Here is a 13,609-nt window from a genome sequence, read left to right on the forward strand (position 1 = left end):
GTTGCTATTCAGAGAATATATATTTTTTATATAATGATGTGCAATTACTGGAGATGGAGATAATATATTGACAAAAACTTTTGGAATGATTTTTAACTTGTTTAAAAGTAAAAACAAACATGTAAAAATTATTACTTTGTGATTTAATAATTCATGCATCAGAGGGTTAATAATAAGCCAGCGCTGCTGCGCACTAAACACCGGAACACGAGAGCACTCAAACGGAAGCTAGTAGCTAGAATCCATCATGGTGCCGGGAAAAAAAGGTGGATAGTTCGTTTCCTCGCGGCTGAGCAAATGGAAGGTAGGCTACACCACTAGAGAAGTTTATGACAACTTCTGCTGCGGAAAGAGTCCACACGGTTTCATTTATCTCAGCACCGTGATGTCTACTGACAAGGTAAGAAAACATACATTTGTATTTTCTCAATGTTACGTTTACTACGTAAGGACATGAAACAGGCGCGTTTGAAACTAGTGTTGAATTTTAGAAAAGTGAAACAAACATAAATCAGTCTTTAAAAAATATATATAGAATACCCCGACTCAAATTAAATTTAAGCCTTAGCAATGAATCCGTACCGTCTACAAATACAGCCATGCAGGGTTTAAAAATTAACAATTGACAACATTAACGCTGTCAAATCAATAGCCAATTTTGGCGGGTTACTTTTCGTAAATTGCTCACTAATTAATTTATTGGGGAAGTTCATGTTATCCAAATCTGCACAGATTTGCAAATTGATATTAACCCTTAAAGTAGAGACCTGTAGGCGGGACCCAGCGCAACAGGGTGCGGCGCGATGTGCAGGTGCGGGCGGGAAGACTTGTGTGTGTGCGCAGGATGCGGGAGAATAAAGTTATTTGCGGGACTCCCGCAAAATAGAAATGTTCTAAACATGAAATGTGTAAAAAATATAAACTATTTATCTGTTGCACTAAAACAAAAGGAACAACTAATATTAACATTAAAATGATTAACATGCTAAAGCTCGGCAGAGTTTCTATTTATAACACGTGTTTAAAGGGTTGCACAATGTAGCCAATCACAGACTCGGCTGTTGATTTCTGGAACGCAATGGCCAATCAGAGGTGACTCACCAATCGTCTCATTTTAATACACGAAGTGTAGACATTATGAAAGATTTGTGTTATAAGAGAGCATAATGAAATGGCGATGAACTGAGATGTCAGCTTTTAGTGATGATAAAGGAAGCGCTGCTCGCATTTTGCCATGCCTAACCATGCTGGCAGCAGCCCATGCTTGTTTTTTCTGTTAAAAATAAGTGGTTTGTGAATGTTGATGCTTAGCCTAAATAAGAAATATTTTTATCGGGAGCGTTTATGCTGGGATGTTGTGAAGTTTAGGAGATGTTACAGAACCATGTCAATTTCTACGATGTACAGAAAAAAATCTCTATAGATTACTTTAATGCGGGCGGGAGCTGGACAAAACATGAATGTCGCTGGCGGTAGAGGGACCAGATAAGATGCATTTCTGTGGGCGCGGGACTGAAAAAATTTGTTTAGTAAAAACCTTAAAGGAACTCTCCACTTTTTTTGAAAATGGGCTCATTTTCCAACTCCCCAAGAGCTAAACAGTTGAATTTTACCGTTTTCGAATCCATTCAGCCGATCTCCGGGTCTGGCTAAAACACTTTTAGCATAGCTTAGCATAGATCATTGAATCTGATTAGACCATTAGCATCGTGCTCAAAGATGAGCAAATGAGTTTCCATATTTTTTATTTATTTTTATATGTATTTTGGCTAGTAAAAGTTATGAATGGTTGGTAACTTAAAAATTTTGTAGCCAGATTGATTGGTGAGTGAAAAAGTTAACTTAAAAGCCAGACCATGAATGAACCATGATGAATTTATCGATCAAAAACTTCTGAGCCAAGCATGTTTAAAGGGGTCATATGATGCATTTTCATGTTTTCCTTTGTCTTTGGACATATGATATTATGCTTGACATTAAGCATTCTCATGTGGTTGTCCTTCAGACAAGTAAATTTGTAATTTACTTGTCCGAGTATAAAAGTTACTTGCCCCGAGAGAAAAAAAAAAGAAATTGAGTTATAAATATAATTATTTATTGTAGCTATACAAAACGCATTTAGTTTATTTAGTAAGGTTTTTATTTTTTAATAAAATAATGAAAAAAATAAAGTCTGATAATACTGTTATTTTAAAATAAAAAGGGAGTATTAATTACAAATACAATTATTTTATATTAAACTTAAAAATAGAATGCTAATTTTTTTTATATGAATTTTCAAACTTATTTTTTTTTTTTATTAGTTCAATTTAATCAGACAATTAGTATAATAAGACATTTGGGCTGGTACCAAACTAATGAAATCAGTATCAACAAAATTCATCTTTGCAATGTAGAGGAAACACAGAAACGACATCTGAAGTGAAATAGATATTTAATGCAGCTCTGAAGGACGTGGAATGCTTTAATCTGCAGTTACAAATGAATAAATACTGTTCTGATTCATAAAACGTTGAAAACTGATATTTGAAATTAAAAAAATACTCTAAATGTGAAATTAAAACCACCAGTAGGTGGCATCAAGTCACTGTTAAGAAGTGAATCATTGCGAATGAACCAAATCTTTTAAACGGTTGATTCATTCAGGAACAAAACCCCATCATGTTGCTCAGAGACTCAAAACAGTGCTGTGGTTGTGTTTGGAATTATTTTTGTTGGTGAAACAGCAAAAACAGGAAATATGGTGTCTAAAACGTAAGTCTCTTAATGTTAACCTTGTTTTTTGAACTCTTATAAAATCACATTTGTAATCATGATGGCTTTTGGAGCAAATAAAAAAAACGGCTCTCGATCTTCGTGTGAAACTATATGAAATTATATAAATATATAAATTTTCTGCTCCCATATCTTGAATTTTCTGATCATTCTTCATGCATTGTAATACTGAATCATGCAGCGAAAAAACGCACTCACACGAGCTAGTCTAACCTAGACGACTTTACGTGATGTTTGCGTGCACTCTGTAGGTGTTTTGTTTGATTCTTGCAATACGCTCGTACAACAATTACGAAATTATCGCAAACGATATATATTGCACACCCCTATAACACAGGCTATATTATAAATAAAGGCAGTTATTGTTGTTTTTGGTATTGACTTTTTCAAGTTACTTGACCGATTGGGCAAGTAAATTTCTTTCACTTGCCCGTCCAAAACATTCACTTGTCCCGGACAAGCGTTAATGTCGAGCCCTGTATAAGGATATAAGCTGTTTATGTGCATATATAAGATCTGTTAAGTTGCAAAGTTTAAAGTCTCAAACCCAAAGAGATATTCTTTATAAAAGTTAAGACTCTGCCACACCTTTCTAAACCGGCTCATTCAAACATGCCCCCACATGTCTACGTCACAGTGTGGGAAGATTTGTATAACACAGCCCAAATGTATACGCAAAGAAAGAGGGTGTAACTTTCATTCTTGCTGTAGTATTGTAGTTGCCGCTGCCATGTACTTTCATTGTGAAAGCGGAAGTACTTTGTTTGGCCTTTCAAATGAGTACGCAACTAAAAATCAGTGGTTAAGTTGTATTTACAACACTGTTCCAGAACAGTACAACGCAAATATTTGAGTGTGTGCAGCGCATCTTACATCTATGAAGAATTACACTGCCCTCATTTTTACCTAGTACTTGTATTATTTTTTTTAATTATTTTAGTCATTTTTAACACATTTTTATTCAATTAAAAAAAAAAAAATAGTTTTATTGAACTGATTTATACGTTGTTTTCTGTCTAGGGCCTGAAATGGAGGGGATTGCTGTCAATAATGATAATTAAAAACATTCAGCAAAATATTAGTGTTTGTGTTGGCACCTTGGCTGGTTGAGGCCTTTTTTAGATAACCTAATGACGACAAAACCGCCAGTAGGTGGCATCAGGTCCTTGTTTTATTTATTGAATCATTCAAATCAAATGATTTGGTCAAAACGACTTATTTAATTAGTAACGAAACTAGTGACTTTTATAAATGGACCATTGAATCACTGGCTTACTTGATTTGTTTAAAAACAGTTTAATTTAGTGTTGCTCTGCACTGTTGTATAAAATTAATAGAATATTTGCGATCGCTGCTGCCATCCTCCCGCATCCCCCCTCAATTCGTGTATACCCACAGTACTAGGCAATAAATCTGATTCTGATTTCTAGATTATAACAGATTTATCTTGCATGACGTGAGCTGTATTTTTTTTCTTTATGATAAGCATAATAAATATAGGCTATATAATCTTGAAACTTACCAATGGCATTGTGCAGCCTGTGTCCAAAACATCCAAGGTTTGTCCAGTTGTTCAGCTGCAGTGCTTTGATCATATTTGATCCACTGTCGGTCGTCATACATACTTGACTTGACTCTTTTAAACCCCAACATGAACCCCCTGCGATTTATTTCACCGGTGTGGATCCTCCTCGAAAATATGAAGTGTATAGGCATTTGTTTTGAAGTTTCCAGTCAATGTAATGTATGGTGAGGCTTATGTATGGTTCTGTGGTACGACTTGACCATAAATCGGCAGTGGTGGAGAAAAATGCAATGTTACTTATTTCGTTGTAAACTCTTTCCCGACATTCAGTGTAAAGCTGTGTTTTAAAAAGTCTTTAAGGCTGCATTTATTTGTACAGTAAAAAATACAAAACCAGTAATATTGTGAAATATTACAATTTTAAATAACTTTTGTATGCGAATGTATTTATTTTATTTCTGTGATCAAAGCTGAATTTTCAGCATCATTACTCCTGTCTTCCGTGTCACAGGACCTTTCAGAAATCATTCTAATATGTTGATTTGCTGCTCAAAGTGTCCAGTTTTCCTTCTTTTTTGTCTTTAGCCAATCGCATGCCTGATTCAAGAAGGGGTCTCAAAAATTGCAATTTGTTTTTATTTATTTTTTACAAAAAATTGGCCAAATACATGGAGAAAAAACCCCCAAAAAACCATGTTTGGTATTTATACTTTACTTACTTACTTTACTTACTTTTGTCATTTAGCAGACGCTTTTGTCCAAAGCGACTTACAAATAAGAAAAAGTAACTAAAACTAAAAAATATAGATGATATAATATGTATACAAGAATTTATTTCGGTGCATCCCTAATAATTTGGAATAGATTTATGTAATTTGGGTAATTTCAGATGGTTTGTTTAATCTTTGTACAAACTTTCACTTTCGAGATTCACGATCGCACGTTCTGTTTGTACTATGGAGCGGCAGTACTTTTACACACATTTTACAAGATTAGATGTTTGTCAGTGGTCCTCACGCAAATCATTCACCATCATCCTCGGTCATCTGTCCTTACTCTGTTTATGTGGTAAGTCATTTCTCCACCCTCCACCTGGCTCTTACCCACCTAGAAAAACCTGCTGGGCCTTAACAATTCCCTTTGTAATTGGATCCTGGACTCTCTAATCATCAAGTTTGCTGATGACACAACAGTGGTAGGTCTCATCAGCAACAACGATGAAACGCACTACAGAGAGGAAGTGGCACAGTTGGCTGAATGGTGTGGCACAAACAATCTGTCCCTCAATGTGGGGAAGACAAAGGAGGTTGTGATGGACTTCAGGAGAAACTCCGTTGACCACCCCCCACTGACCATCGACAGCTTGACTGTGGAGAGAGTCAGCAGCACTAAATTCCTGGGGATGCACATCACAGAGGATCTCACCTGGACCTCCAACACCATGTCATTCTCCAAAAAGGCACAACAGCGCCTACACTTTCTCCGCCGGCTGAAAAGAGCAAGTCTCCCTCCACCCATCCTCACCACATTCTACAGGGACACCATTGAGAGTGTGCTGACCAGCTGCATCACTGTCTGGTACAGGAACTGCAGTGCTGCTGACCGCAAGACCCTCCAGCGGACCGTGAACACAGCTGCAAAGATCATCGGTGCCCCTCTCCCCTCCATCCTCCATCCAAAACTAACAGCATCGTGAAGGACTCCACCCATCCCTCCCACAGTCTCTTCCAGCTTCTACCATCAGGAAGACGGTACCGGAGCATCAGAGCCCGCTCCGCCAGACTGCTCAACAGCTTTTTCCCCCATGCTGTGAGAGCCCTGAACTCAAACCACCCCGCCCCCCTCTGAAACCCCATGCAAACCCCTACCTCCTGAAACATGGACCACCCCCACCACAAACCTTACCACACCAAAGAAAAAAACTGTATGGAACTTTTTTTGTGCAATTCGAAGTGTGCTACACACAGGTGAGTGGGCCTGTACAAACCACCTGTAGACTCAGCAATATATGTATGTTTACATGCTCATGCACTACAAATCATCCTGCACTGTTCCCCAACCAGCTGCTTGACTTAAAATGTTTCTTTGCACATGTACAGTATTTATGTGAAACATTCATATAGTTTATTTTTTTTCTCTTATTTTTTTTAGTTTGTGTGTGTATATATATATATATATATATATATATATATATATATATATATATATATATATATATATATATATATATATATATATATATATATATATATATATATATATATATATATATATATATATATATATATATATATATATATATATATATATATATATATATATATATATATTAGTTAGTATACTTATAGTTAAAATATTGCAGGAGTTTAGTTTGGAATAGATTTATAGTGTTTTTTTACTTCATTGTTGTATGTCTGTATTTATGTAGCACCGTGGTCCTGCGAGGCACGACATTTCGTTCCACTGTATGTCCCCACATGTAGCGGAATGACAAAGCTCAACTTGAAGTGAAATTTTATGTACTGTAATGTAACAGGCAATTGTTATTTGTTTTCCGTGCCTTTCTGAATATGGACGCTCCGGGAACACCCCCCATCTCCCCCAATCCATCGCGATGTTTCACTGTAGACGTCATTCGATGCCAATTTTGTAGACATTGGCCAACCGTAATTTGTTAATTTATTATTTATTTATTAATCATTTTAATCTAATTTACCAGATTCCACTGCCAAGCAAAGTAAAAAAAAAAACAAATAAATTAAAAACGCTCTCCATAGGCATGTTAATTCTGACCCTGCAGTCAAGCACAAATTCCAGATGTCATTTTCTACTGTAAGAAAGATGTTCATGCTGTCATTTAAAAAAATAAAATGTAGCGTTTATCTTTTGATTTCGTTGACGTGAACTTCGTTACATTTAAATATAGCGCAGGAATTGAAGATCGGATTTATATCCGTTTTGCGACTTTGTGGCCATGTGTGAATTGAAACGTTTTAACAAATCAGATAGATATCCGATCAGCGAAAACGCATGAAATGACCAGGTGTAAACAGGCCCATTCATAATCTGACAAAAAATATTATAAATTAGATTAGTGGATAATTTAGCAGCAAAATTTATTCTAGAAAAATCACACGTGCACAACTTTATAAAATTAAACATTTAGTGATAACATTATTTAGTGGGGAACAAATAAAAGTGAATATGCGAAGGTCTATATCTGGTAAAGTTACACATTGCTCTTTGTATTGTTGTAAAATACATTAATGAAAACCAAGTAAATATATTTATTTATAAATATAAACTACAAAATTAAAAGACATTTATTTTAAATGTATAGCACAATGAAGGCAGCGACATATGGTAGAGCAGTGCTATCTATCATATATGTTGCTGCCTCCATTACTGTGCTATACATTAGATTATTAATAGCCTTGACAGGACAGAACAAGAAACGCTATAAATAATATTTCATTGCGCAAAAGCATTATAATAGGAAAAACTCCAATAGAGAGTGGCACAAAGAGCTTGGCTTCCCGTGCGCAGAATGATGCGCTTGAAACAGCACGGGGTCACAGCGCACAGCTCCACATAGAGAAGTTCAAAGCACAAAGGAAACAGATATTGGTGTGTAGCTTATTAAATCTGTGCATAGTTTATTGATCCTTTTCGTTTAACCGTTTTAAATCTCAGTTATTGAGCGCTCTTGGAGAGCGTTTCATCGTCTTGACTGTCTTGACCGAACGTGACAGTTTGAATGCTGAACGGAGGAAGACCGACAGAAGCATCGGAGAGAAGAATTTGTGAACTTTAATTTAACGACTTAAATATTTATCTGTACCTCACATTAAACTATGGAACGGCTTCAGAACATTTGGACTTTGACTTTATGGTGCTTTCTAATGTGTTTTTGCTTTAGTGGGGCTTAACAATAACACAGAATAGTATACGCACAATATCGGATTTGGATCAGTCTCATCTGACCGATACCCGATCCGGCACAAATCCCCAGTATCAGAGCCGATACATTCTCTCGCTCTCGCTCGCTCGCTCTCATGCATGCATGGACACACGTGCGGTTGCTGTGCTGTATTAAGGCTTTAATTAGGATAAAACTGTATATTAAAAGCCAACAGAAGCAGTAGTATTTACAAATATGTATCTAAAAGTATGAACCAACAAACAAAAAAATCATACCATTAAAAGCCGTGCTTGCACAGGTTCTGCCCGATCCTCTTCGCTAATATCCTCTCTGGGACACAACACTGGGACAGCTAACCAATCTGAGCCCATCGCCCCTTTTCTGAGGGAGAAGCTTCATAAAACCAGGAAATAATAGGAGCGTTTATCAGAAACGGGACAAAGAGGTGTGGAATAAAGGTAAATTATGTGAAGAATAAAGCGTTTTTTTTAAAAAACCAAGCATGAACACATGTTTGACTGCACCCCATAAACAATCAAGCCTAGAAAAAATCAACCACCCCTTTAAGCATAAGGAAATTAATTAATTTTAATATAAATCATGGTCGCACCACATGACATTTAAGGCTACTGCCAATTCATCTAGATGGAAAAAAACACTAAACACTTCAAATTTTTTATGAGTTTGTGTACACAACATTTGTATTTTAAAATTGGCTGTCAAATCCTTACACGTCAATGACTCGTCTGGGGCTGTGCAATTAATAAAAAAAACGGCCTCCAACGATTATGAAAATACAATAATTGAGATGAAACCATTATTGCGCCCCATTCCACCCCCTTTCCAGCAGTGCGCTTTCGTTCCTCCATAAAATCCCAATTTCACGTGCAAATCAGTAAAATCATGTAACATGATGTTTGCAAAATGGGACGTGCTTGATTTAAGTATATTAGTTTTTTGCATGTCTTTAAAAGCGTGAAAGACAACTTGCACTGCTCCTCAGGATTTCTGTGATGCGCTCAGAGACAGAACAGAACACCTAACATGTAAAAGTCATCTTTTAGCTCAAGGTGCGCGCCTAAATGGTCAAATGCATGCCTAAATGTTAAAATGCGGTGCTTGGTAATTATTCATGTAAACCTTCGTCGGTCATGTAATAAATGAACGTTAAGAGAAAATACATGCGTAACGGTAAATTGGATCTGTGAGGCTATATTCCTGCTGCCAACTGTATGCTTAATATTTATCAAACAAAAGACAAATTCAAAATCACACACTGCTCTTGAGTGAAGGACTTTTGTAGCTTTATTAAGAAACAAAGAAATTTTAGTTCTTACAGGGAAGACTCTGCTGTTGTTTTGTTTTTTTACATTTGATTATTTATTTTTGTAGTTAACTGCTTGAGACTTGCATAAAAAAAACTTTAAAGCACAGATTGTTTCATTTGTAGGCCTATCTTTTTATTCTATTGTATTTGTCCTTTGCTCTTTTTTTTTATGACTGACAGTTTAATTACTTTCAATACTTTTGAGGACTTTTTGTTTTTGTTACTAATAGTTACCAAGAATTGTGAAGTTGCTGGTTTCTACAATGTAGATGTCATAGCAACCTTATTTACAGGAAATATATATTTGATATGTATCACTATCTATATTTAATATATTAATTACTTATATAAAGTTTTGGTCATATGGCCCACTCATAATCATGTTAAATAATTGTGATTACAATATTGACCAAAATAATTGTGATTATGCTTTTTGCCATATCAAGCAGTCTTAGACTCAACTTTGTATTTTAGGCAATTGGTGTTGATTTGAGAAGGCTAAATTGATCAAACGCGATCAACTCGAAAATAAAACCTTTTCGAAACATTTTTCTAAATTAACCTAATAAAGAAACAAAACAAAATATAACCACTTTGCCAATAAAAACAAAACTGGACTATTTTAATAGCTGCAAAGCAGCTGTTTAATGGGGAAGCGAGAGAGAAAAAAAAGACACCGACTTCATTCGGACTCAGGCCGAGAATTCTGATAAGATAAAACTGCTTTCTTAACCTTTGCACAAAACTTATGTTTTTGATATATTGTTAATAGAAAGAATCCTACTGATTTATATTATTCATGTGTGTTTCAGATGGATAAAATATTCAAATTACTTCAGAAGTTCAGACTGGATAAATACTACAAAAAATTCATTGATCTTGGGATTGAAGAAGAACTGGATTTTTTTGACAGCATCAATGATGTGACCTTAAAAAGCATGGGTATGAGTTCTATTCTTAAATGGTTATTGTTTGGCTAACTTAAATCTGTTCTGTTAATATCTTTTATTTTGATACATCATAATGCATGACATTATACAAGGTGGTTTCAAAAAAGACCACTTTATCTATTAGCACAAAAGTGCATTATATTGGGACTATGTCAGTGTATGTTGAACCATATGGGGTAAATGCCTTGTCAAGTAAAACATTTATCTATTTTATATTTGATTGTAATAAGTCTAAAATTATTGGACGTGCATGTCTTCTCTCAAAGATAATCACAGATAGGATGATTGGCAGTTCCTAAATGGTCAAACGGGGAGGAGGTCCAACTTACAATATTGACTGGCATCTTACCCCACTCTCCCCTCCAAGTTCTCATGAAACCAATCACGTCCGTATTGAATATTACATGTAATTTTCTTTTTGTTTTGTTAAAAGATTTTTCACAAGCAGAGAGGAACCGGTATGAACATATGGTTGCTTACCTGCAAAGAATTGGCAATGCACCAGTTCCGGAGATGCGAGGAATGCCCGGAATGAAGTCGCTTAATTCATTTCGTATATCCTACCGATTTCCAAAATGTCCTGGGGTACAAGAGATCACTGGTAAATCTTTATAGTTCACACTTCATAAACAGAATGTTGTTTCTCATTCTAAAAGACAATTACAGTAATAAGGGCACTGAGAGATGTCAAAAGATGCATATGCTTGCTTTAAGTATACATATCATACTTGATATTAAGAACATATCTAGATTTATTTAGGGCTTGACTTCCTCTATCCAATTAAATGTTTTGATTCAAAACTTGAGGAACAGTAGGTCTTCAAATGTAATGGTCTCCTTCAACATCTTCAAAATAAAGAAAATATTTTTTACAAATAACATTATAAACCTTTCAAAACGGATCTACCATGAGTTCCAAGATGAAAAAATGAGGAACATCACAAGAAATGTATCATATAAAAGTCAATAATTTCCCTAGTATCACCAGTGTTGGGCAAGCTACTTGGAAAATGTAGTGAGAAGCTAACAGTTACTCTTCATTAAATGAAGCTTCACGACACTAAAGCTACAGCCCTGGGAAATGTAGCAAGCTAAGCTACAGTAACTGCATGTTTGATTTACTACATCGAAGCTAGTTTTAAAAAATTAACTTTTATATTGAACCAGCATCATACCAAGTCAATGCTCTCTCAGTGATCAATAAAACTGTCAGTCAAGCAGACAGACAGGCATAATAGTTCAGGTTAATTGTTTATTCAACCGCTGTTCCAAACAACTTTGTTAACAAAAATCAGTATCATGTACAGGGCTGGATTTACCTCATTGTGACAAAGGCAAAATAAATCTTTGCTGTCAGCCGGAAACCGCCTATTGGTAGTTGGTATTGTGGCTTTATTGTAGGCTATACAGCAGTGATACTCAAATCTGGCTCGCGAGATCCACTTTCCTGCAGCGTTTAGCTCCAACCTTGATCAAATTCACCTATCTGTGATTTTCTAATGATCCTGAAGACACCGATTGGCATACTCAGGTGTGTTTGATTGGGGTTAGAGCTAAACTCTGCAGAAAAGTGGGTCTCGCGAGGCAGATTTGAGTATCCCTGCTGTACAGATACATTTATACAAAGGGTAAACACTTAAACTCCATTTAATTAATATTACTTAACTAGTGTAGTTAACATGAACTTAGAATGAACAATACTTCTGCAGCATTTTGTAATCTTAATGTTAATTTCAACATTTAGTAATGCATTATTAAAATAAAAAGTTGTTTGTTAACATTAGTTAATGCACCGTGAACTACAAATGAACAACTGTATTTTCATTAACATTAACAAAGATTCATAAATATTGTAATAAATGTATTGTCCATTGTTCTCTCATGTTAGTTAATACATTAATGAAATCTTATTGTATAGTGTTCCCATAGAAATGTATAGGCCTACAGATAGGCTACGTTTATTTGTGTCGTTGCATGTCATTATATTAACATTTCACCAAATACAAAGTTTTTGACCAGCGAATGTTTTTTTTTCCCGTCATTACCGGCACATCAGAGGCATTTACCTTTTTGTGAACTTTCCGGTTATACAGTTTTCTGTCATTATGTGAGCGCTCAGTTTTTTGTTATTTGCCCAAAATATCATATTATAAAAGATTCAGCGCTTCGCACAAGCTATTTGGCTGTGACTCGACAACAAATGCTCCTTAAAAACAAAAAAAAAACATTAGCCTTTATAAATAGTTTCTCGAGTAAAGAAAACGCCGTACTTATTCAATCAACAGCTCTTTTATTTACCTTCAGACCTGCTTTTGTAAGGTAACCATTTTATAAGAGTTTATGAAATAAACACAAACATCTAGGTTACGACTAACCATGGTGTCCTGAGAAGGGGAACAAGATGAGGCATCTGGAGTTATGCTATGGGGAATGCCTGCAAAAATTTGACACTCAGACTGCTTATTGGAGCCACTCGTAGAGCCCAATTTCTCTAATTGCAAAAGAAGGTATCTTGGCTTTGATGCTCTAATGCAAGGGAAGCCCTGGCCTTTACAACCTTCCGCCCTCCCTTGCAGGGCAGGTAAAAATGATTGCCTACTTCTGTGAGTTTGTGTTCATGGTGTGTGTTCAATACTCACTGCTGTGTGTGTGCACTTGAATGGGTGAAATGCAGAGCACAAATTCCAAATATGGGACTCCATACTTGGCTTCACATCACATCACTTTCACTTTACTCATATTCGGTGAAGGATGGGAAATGAAGCAAGGTGTTTTTTTATTAAAGTAAAAAATATAAATAGTTTGGTACGATATCTTGGTAAAAGAGATGCAATAGAAAGGTCAGCTCCCTACTGCCAAATTATATACCCATAATAACCCATTTAATGATGGACACTAAGTGTATGTCAGGAAGAACCGCTTCCGATTCTTCAGAACTGGAAGACATCAGCAACATGCTTTCTGCTGGATCAGAGGAACCTGCAGAGCATGCCTCCAGATTAAGCAGATTGCTTGAACTGGCTTAAGGAGACCGGGAACTGGCCAGCACCTCCTAAGCAAGTTCAACCTGTGAACCCTGTAGCCAGCACTCTGCCTCGGCATTCACAGGG

General features: G+C 35.9%; 1 protein-coding gene across 1 annotated transcript in view; it reads left to right on the forward strand.

The window, feature by feature from the left end:
* Positions 1–205: 205 nt before the first annotated feature.
* Positions 206–13,609, forward strand: part of LOC306875699 (uncharacterized protein) — a 35,662-nt gene continuing 22,258 nt past the window's right edge. The window contains exons 1-3 of the mRNA XM_079426400.1: positions 206–400; positions 10,362–10,491; positions 10,933–11,100. Of these exons, the coding sequence (XP_079282526.1) occupies positions 386–400; positions 10,362–10,491; positions 10,933–11,100 (313 nt within the window). The 5' untranslated portion in view covers positions 206–385. The remainder of the gene's footprint in view (positions 401–10,361; positions 10,492–10,932; positions 11,101–13,609) is intronic.

The sequence above is a fragment of the Barbus barbus genome (assembly GCF_936440315.1).
Source record: "Barbus barbus genome assembly, chromosome: 10".
NCBI classification, from domain to species: domain Eukaryota; kingdom Metazoa; phylum Chordata; class Actinopteri; order Cypriniformes; family Cyprinidae; genus Barbus; species Barbus barbus.